General features: G+C 42.6%; 1 protein-coding gene across 1 annotated transcript in view; it reads left to right on the top strand.

Moving 5' to 3' along the window:
* Positions 1-1,797: 1,797 nt before the first annotated feature.
* ELOA (elongin A) overlaps positions 1,798-12,289 on the top strand; it is a 35,798-nt gene continuing 25,306 nt past the window's right edge. Inside the window, exons 1-2 of the mRNA XM_075264730.1 lie at positions 1,798-1,935; positions 11,061-11,117. Of these exons, the coding sequence (XP_075120831.1) occupies positions 1,864-1,935; positions 11,061-11,117 (129 nt within the window). The 5' untranslated portion in view covers positions 1,798-1,863. The remainder of the gene's footprint in view (positions 1,936-11,060; positions 11,118-12,289) is intronic.

Raw genomic sequence — 12,289 nt, 5'->3', positions numbered from 1 at the left:
ACGGTAGTGGCACCGATGGCTCTTCAGCGAGGGCACAGAACTTAAAAGCCGATAGTGCGCTGAATTGAGCGCACTGATGGCTTTCTAGAGGTGTATTACACCGCATGTGCCCCAGGAGGTGAAAGGTCCTCTTTAAAGAGGATGGGCTCAATGGCACACTAGATATGTAAAACTAGGTGTAAAGTTGACCTGATTCTCCATGTGAGTGGGAACTCGCATGGGCATTTCTTTGCCCATATGGAGAATCAAATAGTTCACAATAACTTTCCAATGGTCATATCATTTAATCAGGTAGCACAGATTTCCCTGTGAATTAAAATGGATGACTTGAAGTAAACTTTAGTAACCAGTTAAACTTTCTTTTTCAGTATGATGGATACACCTTCCTGGAAAATGAGCTACATCAGTTTCTATAAAATAAAACTTCTGTTGAAACACCCTTGTGCTTTTCTCTTTATTTTCAAAGTGGATGCTTGTAATGTGCTCAGTTCAGACCATGTGCAGCATATTGCAAAGCAAATACTGGGTTAAACTGCCAACCACAACACCCATGGCAAGATCACGTGATAAGAAGTTGTGCTCTGAATGCTATAATCTATGGGTATGTGTGGACCAAGGCACAGGTGGTAAGTTGTCTGCCTGATGGATCTTGGAGAATGTAGGATCTTGCTGGGTTTTGGCCATAAAGATGATACAGGTTATACCAATAAATGGGGTCGAATACAGAAGAGTAGTCTTACACTGTCCAGCAGTCTGAACAAAAAGTACATAATGGGGAAACAATTGGCCTTACTTGTATGGTATAAATCTGCCATTTATTTATTGTGCAGGGTACATGATGAATGGCATAGTACCCTATGTCCTAATGCTAGGTTCATACTTGTGTCTGAGTCTCTGTACCATACTCTGGTTTACATGTCACTTAAAATCGTTGGAGAGAAGTCCTGCAAGGAATATTTCTGTGTTCCACATGTAACTTTTCTTTAAGTGGATAGCGTTTGTGTCTTTTGGGTCTCCAAGTGGACCTAAAGGATGGAAACCTGAATAATAGGGTGTGTTCAGATCAGTTTAGCTACCTGTTACAGTAAGCCATAAATCTTCTGTTCCCCTGTGCTCTTGTTTACACACTGACAAACTTGAGGTCATTTTTTTCTTTTCCTTTTCAATGGCCCCTCTGTACAGATACTCTTCTGTTTAGTATCAGGTTACATCTGGTTTGCAACTGTTTAACCTTGTCAGTGTATTGGCCAGCTGGTCTAGCCATGGTCACTTTACATGATACAATAGGCTACTTCTGGGTGGAAGGGTCATGTATTGTGATGGATCCACAGCACAGTGAGGGAGTTCTATTGTACTGAAGCTGTACCTCCAGGGTATGGAAGGCTGCCTGCTACAAGGGAGTCCCATTTCTAACTTGCCATGGTAAACAAGAACATGGCTGATGTCTGTGCGTGCTTCGCAATGGTAAATCTCCATTCTGACCTGTACCTGGGGAATGGCTCATAATTATGAGCTGCTCACACCATAGTAACCCCCTTCCCTGCAGGGGCTGAGGGAGCCGGTAATTGTGGGGCTCTGTCACTAGGGCTGCATGCTGTGTAGATGGGAGTAGACGCAGCTGTGGAGCCGTACAAGCTCACAGTACTCGTGGCTGGACAGGATTTCCAACTACAGCATACTGGCAGGAATGTGTGGATGACGTGAGGCAGGTGTTTGCCATTACTTAAGATGGCGGCGCGCTCTGTTCCCACCACGTCACTGTCGTGCATCCGGTTCCTTCTGCCCGGATTTGCCAGGGCGAGCAATCTCTGGAAGGAAAGTAACTAAAGGAGTCTTCCGGTCTCGCACCTGCCAGTGCTAAAGATGGCAGACTCCGTGGTGGAAGTTGTGGAGAAGCTCCAGTCAAGACTCTCGCCTAGTGCTGAACCCAAGAAGGTACAGTAGTAGTTGTGGTGGTGACGCTGTTTTACCTGGTAGGTGAGGCCGATCTGTTGGACCTCTGCCTCGTTGTGGATTGGAGCGTGCACTGCTAGTACATGGTACGGCCATATGCCTGCCTCAGGGGCACTGCACAGGGCTTCTTACCATGGCTGCCTGTGCCCTGGTAAGGGATTACCGAGCTGGACTCCGCCTGGCATCCTTTGGGCCATGTTAACTCTGTAGTTACCTACTGATGTATATTTCCTATTCTGTTTTGGGATAACACAGAATGGCTACAAAAAGATTGACATTAAACATGGTCAGTTTCTTCTTGCCACCCAGAAATGATGCCCTGCTCCTAATATCTTAATGGGCGCACTCTTTGCTTCAGTATTCCTCACATGAGCAATTGTTTCAGGCATACGGTCTGTCCTGCCAGTGTAGGCCAATAGGAACGTTAGAGGGTAGCCATATAACAAGGTGACGGCTACCACTTGGTCATGCCTAATGTAATGGCTATGCAACATTATAATCACAAATTTAGTGCTTCTAAGTTGGAACTTATCATAGTGAGTATGTTGAAACCTAACAGGTTTACCTTTTTGGGATCGATTTGGCGGTAATGCCTCATTTACTGGCTTGAGTTTCGAATTAGCAGTGATATTTGTGATCCTTGCTTCATTGTATAGCCATAGCGTTAAAGCTGGTAAATAGTGGTAGGTAATGTGACCCTGCCTCTGTATAGCCATAACTTTATGCTTTCTAGGAAATTGGAGCACACAAGAACAATCTGTTTGTAGCCATATTCCAACAATCCTGTTATTTTACATTAGTGACTTCAGTGTGCGATAGCCGCTATTCATAAATACTCTTAGAGGGTTCAAGATGTTTACTGCTGCTGCCTTGTATAAGGATAGAGTTTGAGGCATTTTGTGCTTGTACTGATTTAAGGTTACACAATTGCATCTCCGCCTGTATCCATAAATGAAGTTGGGCTGGGTGATATGGTCTAAAATATGTTGGAGTTTCTTATAGTAAACGGGTTAATTCCATCTCTGCCAACAAAGCCTCAACCGTCAGGTTAAAATAGTCAAGTGGCACATCTCCATACAGTTTCCATAACTCCAGCGATGCTGTTTTCGTAACTGTAGAGCAAGTAAAACTAGCTCAGGGCAGGTTCACCCCGTCTCCACTTTGTAGGTTTCCGTCTTTTGCCCAAGAAGCTGGACAGGAGACGGAAACACGCAGTCAGTTTTCAAACCCATTCTTTTGAATGGGTTTGCAAAGTCTTCGCCCGTGAACATCTTCTGCCTCTCCGCGCCAAAACCGTGTGGTGGTTTTTTTTTTTTTTTTGTTAACCGGACACACAATTGTTTTGCCGCAGAGACCAGAAGACACTGACTGCCAGGTGTCCGTCTCCTGTCCAGTTTCTCGGGCAGAAGCTGGAAAGCTACAAAGCTGAGACCTGGCGCAGATGTGAACCCGCTCAGCAGTATTGCACAGCTCCCATATCTCCACACTTTTATGGGCATTACAGGAACTGCTACGGTTCTGTTTCTGTAACTCTTGTCCTGGTGTTTAGGTCTGGTGGGCAGTTATTTCTGTCCCTCTCACAATTTGCCAACATTGGTTTTGTAACCAATGTAAAATACTGGGCAACACAGGCATACTGCAGTCCTGTGTAAAGTATATACTTGTTTGGGGAAAGGAGCACAGCCCACTTGCATATAACAGTGTCAAAAGATAATACAATGAAAAAAAGACTCACATCCCTTGTAGCAAAACGGAATGCATAGACCAGAACGATTTCATTGGCCTGTAAAGTATCCACATAGGTAAAAATCTTTGTTTGAAGGCGAAGTCCAGCAAAACTCGTTTCGTAAAAAATTCAGCTTTTATTTAATCCATTGTAAAATCATTGGGATCTCAGACAACTACAGTAATTCCCTCATACATACCTTTCTTAGTCGTAGCCTGTGTAAAGTATGGAGGTACAGGAAGGACAGATAGCAATACGGTGTAAGGAAGTGAGAAGGTCTTGGTAGCAGCAATCCTGTAAAGTCTCATATTTACACAGGACTGCTGTCACCAGCAGATTTTTATTTATTTTCTTTAAACAGGCTGAAACAAAATCTGCTTCAGGAATAAGGAGATATTTTTGATATATTTTATTTTACATGTGTTTGGTTTTTTTTTTTTGCTTCAGCACACTGTATGGATATGAAAACTTCACTTCAAAAAACGCTAGCGGTTTTTCATGTGTTTTTTGCAAAAAAAAAAGCATCAGAACAGTGTCAAAAAAAGTGTTCCTTTTTTCCACTTCCCATGATTTCAATGGGTTTTTCAAGGCAGAGTCCACCAGAAGATAGGACATGTTATTTACCGTAACTTTTTTTTTAATTACTGTAGCTGAAAAAAAATCGGCTAGAGGAAAAAATATGTTACTGACTCCCACTGAAATGAATGGGAGGTAGAGAAAATGCAACACGGATACCTCATCAAAATCCTCCTGCAAAAAAAACTGGAAATATACCCTTATAGAGAATGATAATAACTATATAGCGCCAGCATATTCTGCAGCACTTTACAAATCAGAGGATACATGAACAAACAGTATTTGACATTACAAAGTAACATATCAAACAATGTAATTGAAGGTCCTGTTCGCAAGAGCTTACAGTCTATGAGGAAATAGGGAGAGATGTGGTAAATGGGCAGCATGGTGGCTCAGTGATTAGTACTGTAGCCTTGGAGCGCTGGAGTCCTAGGTTTGAATCCTTTCAAGGACAACATCTGCATGGAGCTTGTATGTTCTCCCCGTGTCTGCGTGGGTTTCTTCTGGGTACTCATGTTTCCTCCCACACGCCAAAGACAATACTGATAGGAAATGTTTATTTTTAGCCCTATATGGGACAATGACTGTCAATGTCTGTATAGCGCGGAATATGATGGCATTATACTGTATAAGGAAGCATAATAAATGGACTTGTTTGGTACAATAGCCCATCCATATTCTAATAAATAAGGATATATGAGCAGTCACCAGCCAGTATATATGAATATGCAAATATTAAGTAAATGGAGTGCAGGGTAACTTCTAGATGGTGGGGTCAGGGTCTGAGGAAAAGAATAGGATAGTCTAAGATAAATGTTAGTGTATTGTTCGGAGGTGTTGAACACTGTTATTAGGTCATGTGATAAGCCAGCCTAAACACATGTGATTCCAGGGCAGTTTGAAGCTGCTGTAGTTGGGTATTAATCGGGTCATCTAGGGTAAAGCGTTACAGACAGAAGTTGGATGTTCAGATAACAGAGGTTGAAAGTCTAAGGTCATTGGTCATAATGTGAGGACGGTAAGGGCAGAAGACAGTGATGAGGGAGGTGAATCACTATGGGATCTGTGAGTATAATAGGGTAAACGTTTTATATAATCTATTAGGAAATATTGAGCAATAGAAAGTGTCACCTGTTTGAGAGGCACATCTCTTGAAAGGATAGCCATGCTGTCATCTCTATCTGAAATGTAGTCTTTCAAAAAATGACTGTTTTGTTCCCTCCATCTACTATCTGACCCTAATATCTCCATTTCTCTGTGGTCTAACTATTACACCAAGGCATCATACCAGCTGTCTGAGGGTTGTTTGACTTACATCTTACCTTTACCCATGGTGAGACTATTAAAAGATTATTATTTTATCTTATTAGCTTATCATATTCAGACACCTGCACAGTCTTGCCACCTGTACCTCAAAAGCATCTCTAGAATTATCCACATTTTCTCACTGTGGAGACATCAAAAACCCTCATTCTAGCTCTGATTCTCTCTTTTCTTCACCAGAGATGAGCGAGTAGTATTCGATCAAGTAGGTATTCGATTGAATACTACGGTATTCAAATTATTCGTACTCGATCAAATACTACTAGCTATTCGCAGTAAATATTCAATTTAGAACCAGCGTTGATTGGCCAAATGCTGTACAGTGTATAGCATTCAGCAAATCAACGCCGATTTTGCAGCAGGCTCGTCCTTGCTAGACGAGAGAGCTGGCAGCTTGCTGTTACGAGGGAGCTGACTTTTTCTCATAGGAATGAATTGACCATTGTGGTCCGATCTCATACTCCGCCTCCTCACAGACGAGCCTCCGGCAGAACCAGCGTTGATTGGCTGAATGCTGTACACTGGCCAATCAATGCTGGTCAATGCATTCCTATGAGAGCTGGCAGTTTGCGGTTACGAGGGAGCTGACTTTTTATCAGCGCAACTGCAAGCGCTGTGCAGTTAAAGCGCATGGACCCCATAGACTATAATGGGGTCCGTGTGCTTTAACTGCACAGCGCTCCTCCTAAGCACTCTCCTCCTGCTATTTGTAGACTTGGTGACTCTCCTTTAGTCAAATAGTGGTTTCCCCTGAAACTAGCATTTTTTCCCATAGATTGTAATGGGATTCGATCGAGTAGTAGAATATTGAGGCATTACTCGAAATGAATATCGAATCTCGAATATTTCACTGTTCGCTCATCTCTAGTCTTCACTATTACAATTGTGTTCTAATCGGGCTTCCTCCTACTAAACTCTCCCCTCTACAATCTATACTGCAGCCACACAACTCCTCTTTCTGTCAGAGCAGTACACAGATACATCTACTTTGTATCAGTTGATGTACTGGTTGCCCATCCATCACAAAATACAATATAAAATTATCACACTCATCCAAAACTCCATCAACACCCCCTATGTCTCGTCCATTGTCACTGTCTATTGTCCTAACAGTCCTCTCTGTTCTGCTAATGACCTTCGACTCATATCCTCTGTTATCTGAACATCCCACTCCCATCTCCAAGACTTTTCTCAAGCTGCATTGGTGCCCTGGAATGCTTTACACCGGACAGTCTGATTAATCCCCAAATACATCTGTTTAGACAGGTTTATCACATGCTCTGATCACCATGTAGTTTGCGGAGGTGTAGAACAATAACATTTTTCCGTTCGTCCACCTCTGTTCCTCAGATCCTGTCCTCTCCATCTAGAAGTTACCCTGCACTCCTTGCCCTTAGTATCTGTTTATTCGCAGATACCAGCTGGAGATGGCTCATTGAACTTCAGTTATACAACCTTCTCTATTAAAAGATGGCTGGACCATTGTAGCAAACAAGCCCTCTGACCTCTTGCGTCACCCTATCTCCTCAAAGAATGTAAGCTCTTGCGAGCAGGGCACTCACTCCTATTCTTCTACTATTTTCCAATATACTTTCTGTATTAATTCCTCAGTTTTCTAGATCTCTGCTTGCTGTCATTCATTCTGTTACTTCTAGAGGATACAACTCTGACCATGGTCATGTGATGGACACACAGGTGACACTCATTATAATCACAGCACAGTAATCAGACATCTGCCTGGTAACAAGCTGTGCTCCTGTATGCCCATCACATGACCATGGACCGTAAATCACATGACTATGATCAGCTTTTTATTCACTAGCAGTAACAGAATGAATGACAGCAAGCAGAGATCTAGAAAATTGTGAGGAATTGATACAGATAGTATATTGGACAATTGTGCAACATTTTATTATATACCGTATTTTTCGGACTATAAGACGCACTTTTTTTCCCCAAAATTTGGGGGGAAAAGAAGGGTGCGTCTTATAGTCTGAATGTGGCGCCTGGCACCCGCCGTAATAGAGAGGCGAATGCTGGCAAGGGATAGACGCCGGGGCCTGAGACATCGCTGCGCTCCTCTGCCCTGCATGAAGCCAGCAGCGGCAGGAGTGATGCTATTCCGCTCCTCCGTCCCCCCGCCGCTGGCTTCATGCAGGGCAGAGGAGCGCAGCGATGTCTCAGGCCCCGGCGTCTATCCCGTGCCGGCATCCGCCTCTCTAGTACAGCGGATGCCGGGTCAGTATCGGTGGCCCCTTCTCCCCCGGGGCCGGTCCCCACCGGCCCCGTACCTGTAAAGTTGCAGGCCGGCTCCTGCGCGGCGATATCGCAGGAGCCGACCTGTTCGGGTGACAGCCGGGAGCCTAGGCTCCCAGGCCTGTCACTGCTATATATTAGTATTGCGGCTGGGTCTATGACCAGCCGTAATACTAATAGACAGAATGTCCCATAGATGGCAATACAGTTGTATTGCCGTCTATGGGACTTGCAATCAAGTGACCGTAGGTTCAAGCCCCCGGGGGGGAATAAAATAGTAAAAAAAAAAAAAAAAAAAAAGCTTTAAAAATATATAATAAAAATATAAAATAAATAAAAGTTCTAAATCACCTCCTGTCCCTAGAATATATATATAAAAGTAGAAAATCATATGTCATAAACCACTGGGGTTTTTTTCAATACAAGGTGATCTAAGCAATAGATATTCCCCAAAATGGTATAACTAAAAAGTACTTCTGGCCCCGCAAAAAAAAAAACACTCTATGCGTCCCCGTACAGCTGCAGGGTCACCTGTCAATGTGGCCTTGCAGCTGTTGCAAAACTATAACTCCCATATATTAAATATTTTACCATTTTTTTGCTTCAAAATTTTTTTCCCCTATTTTCCTCCTCTAAAATCTAGGTGCGTCTTATAGTCCGAAAAATACGGTAAATCATAACATTTGTCTCTCAGTATTGGTCTGAAAGTGGCCATCCTTCTAAATTTCTAAAAGTGACATCTATTTGTAAAGCGGTATAAAGTAATAAAAATCTATATAAATATGATATTGCTGTAATTGTAATGACCTGCTGGACAAATCTGGCCTGTCATTTTTAATGCAGAGTGAACTATGATAGCGTTGTATGTTATTTCATATGGACCCAAACTGGTTGCAAATAAAAATACAACTAGTCCCGCAAAGAATAAGCCCTCACATAGCTATGTAGACAGGAAAATAATAAAGTTATGAATTTTGGAAGGCGGAGAGAGAAAATATGAAATAAAGTCTGCAAGCTTTAACGTACAAACTAGCCTGCGTCCTTAACCCCCTACTGCTGGAGGAAATGTTTGATTTTCGTTTTTGACTCCCCTTTTCCATATCCCATAACTTTTTTATTTTTCCATTCTCAGAGCCATATGAGTACTTAAAGAGGACCTTTCATCAGATCGGGTACAGGCAGTTTTATATACTGCTGGAAAGCTGACAGTGCGCTGAATTCAGCACACTGTCGGCTTTCCCGATCTGTGCCCGGTGTAAAGCACTATCGGTCCCGTTACCGTAGCGCTTTAGTGTCAGAAGGGCATTTCTGACAGTTAGCCAGGGACACCCTTCTGCCCAGCAGCGCCTATCGCACTGTACTGTGTGCGCAGGGAGGAACGCCCCCTCCCTCTGCTCACACAGCTCGTCCATAGACGAGTGTTATCAGGAGAGGGAGGGGGCGTTCCTTCCCAGTCTTAGAGCACAGCGCGATAGGCGCTGCTGGGCAGAAGGGCGTCCCTGGCTAAGTGTCAGAAACGCCCTTCTGACTGTAAAGCGCTACTTTACCGGGACCGATAGCGCTTTACACCGGGCACAGATCGGGAAAGCCTATAGTGCGCTGAATTCAGCGCACTGTTAGCTTTCCAGCAGTATATAAAACTGCATGTGCTTGATCTGCTGAAAGGTCCTCTTTAAAGGGATTCTACCATTAACAACTCTGTACTCCACAGAACTACAGGAGCGTACTGCGCATGCTCGCGTAAGCGGCCACAAAAAAATGGCCGCCGGCATGTAAACTCGGCTCTGCCTGCGGCCCGATGGCAGAGCCAACTGCAGGCGTACAAGTGTGACCCCCAGCGCCAGAAGATGAAGAGGCTGTTGCTGACAAAGATGGAGATGGCGTTGAAGAGTTCTCTGCAGCATTGGGGACGCCCCCAGTGCTGCAAGAGAACTCATTTGCATACAGACGAAAAACAGATTTTTAACCGAGCGGGGTGAAGAAGACATCTAAAGGTAGAAGAAGAATAGATTTTCTTAAGGCTATTCCTACGTGTCATCTACAAAAAAAAAAGTTTTAAATGGTAGAATCCCTTTAATGTTTGCGGGACAAATTTTTCCTCATGTTGCTACCATTAATTATTTGGTACAATTTACAGGGAAGCTGGAAAAAATTCAGAATGGGGTAGATTTGAAGAAAAAGTGCATTTGTGCAACTTTACGGGCTTCGTTTTTACGGCATTCACTGTGCAGCCAAAATAATATGTCACCTGTATTCATTGTATGGTTTTAATTACATTTTAACCCCTTAAAAAATCCAAAACTGTGCAAAAAATTTATAATTTATTTATTTATTTTTAACTTTAATTTTTTTATTTGCACTTATCAGACCCCCTAGGGGTTCTGATCACTTATGCAATGTATTACAATGCTAATGCATTGCAATGCATTTAAAAAAAACCAAACAACATTTCTGTTGCAAGCTGCAGAGAGCTGCCTGCAATAGAAAGATACTAAATATAAGCCTGGGAGCTTTCACAAGGCTCTCGGCTGTCATAGTTTAAGGTGCATTCACATGGAGTTTTTTGTCGAGGATTTTAGCTCTGAATCAGTGTCAGAATCCACGTGGAAAAAACGCCTCCCCCTATCGGTTCCACTAGCTTTTTTTTTTTTTTTTTTTTTTTACCGCTAGCGGGGAAAAAAAGCTTCCTTCAGGTGGATTCGTTTGCAAAAACCAACGGAGTCAAAGGGAGGTGGAAAATCCACATGAAATTGGCGAAAACCGTGTGGAAAAACCACTAGCGTTTTTTTCAAGGACCATACACTGTGCTGGAGGGAAAAAAACATTTCCTAATTCCTGAAGCAGATTTTTTCCTCGCCAAAATCCTCTCCAAAAATCTCAGTGTGAATGGATCCTAACAGCTTGCGCCAGGTGTCAGCAATCCCCGGGAAAATGGCAGCATTTGCATGCCGCTGATAAAGTGGTGCCTCGGTCAACTTTGACCGAGGCGCCAGAGGGGTTAATGGCTGCGATCATTGCTCAGCTCCTGAGCCCTCTCCATGCAGTCCTTCACACCTAATAATATACAAGTACGTAATTTTGCACATAAAGTTTAATATCCACATATTTGTTTTTCTGATGTGACCGATAGCCATAAGTTGTGAACTATGAACCAAAGTGGCTATGCTAGTTAGCTTTTAAAGCTTTTCCCTTTTTTTTTTTTTTTTTTTTTTTTTTTTTGTTACAGCTTCTGAAGACATTGAAGAGATTATCTGAGTTGCCAATTACTGTGGATATCTTGGTGGTAAGTACTGTATATTTTTGGTTATTAGCTTGTACAGTATTGTATTCTTACACTCCATTTACAAAAGAAACAGCAGTGTTGTGCCAAATCCAACCAAAGGGTTGTGGAGTCAGTAAGCCAGACTTTGGGGTCACACTGTGTGGGAGTGGGGGTTGCTAGATTGGCTTACTGATTACACATTTTTTATTTTTCCCACGTTCTGATTCCAAGTCCAATTCCAGCTCTTAACACTGACTCCTTCATTAATGACTCCTGTATAATAATAATTAACTATAAAACTTTAATGAAAAAAATGTTATATGTGATGTTCAATATTGTTAATATTAGACATTATTGGAAATATTTGATTAAAATTATTTTAAATTGTAACATATTATATTTTTATTGTGTACCTGGAGTTGGAGGCAGTATATTTCTCTCAATTCTGACTCTACCCAAAAGTGACGCCAACTGCTGATCCCTGCTCAGGGTATCTCATTGACTTATAATTGGATCTGATGTAAGTCTGGCGATTATGACCTAAATCCATATCATGGTTAATTGAACATTTTACATTGATTACAATTAATGAATGATTAATTTAGGACACTCCCCTTGTTACTTACCACACCCCCTATTAAAATGCCACACCATGCCACCGAATTGAGGCTTCAAATGTTTACATATAACCGATCCTGATTTATATAGTCTACAGTAAGGGTGCATGCACACTACGTAACGCCGGGCGTGTATGAGAGCCGTACACGCCGGCATTACGGCAGACTGCCGAACACTTCCCATTCACTTCAATGGGAGCGCTCGTAACAGCGGCGTTTACGAGCGCTCCCATTGAAGTGAATGGGAAGTGTTCGGCAGCCCTGCTGTAACGCCGGCGTGTATGGCTCTCATACACGCCCGGCGTTACGTAGTGTGCATGCACCCTTAGTGACAAATCCTTTAGCCAACGGTTGTGTGAGAATGGATGGTGTGAGTGAAAAATAATTGATGCAAAGTTCACCACGATTAACTGAGGTGACTTTCAATTATTTTTCGATTAATTGCCCAGTCCTAATCTGATGGGATTTTGTCAAGGTTTTCATAATTTTAATAGTAATAGTAATACATGTTGAAATATTTTTTTGTTTTAAAAAGTGATGGAAACCTCGACGAAATTCCTATACAGTATTCCGAAT

The sequence above is a fragment of the Leptodactylus fuscus genome, chromosome 2, assembly GCF_031893055.1.
Source record: "Leptodactylus fuscus isolate aLepFus1 chromosome 2, aLepFus1.hap2, whole genome shotgun sequence".
Lineage (NCBI taxonomy): Eukaryota > Metazoa > Chordata > Amphibia > Anura > Leptodactylidae > Leptodactylus > Leptodactylus fuscus.
The sequence above is the reverse complement of the archived record's forward strand: the minus strand, read 5'-3'. Positions and strand labels throughout refer to the sequence as shown.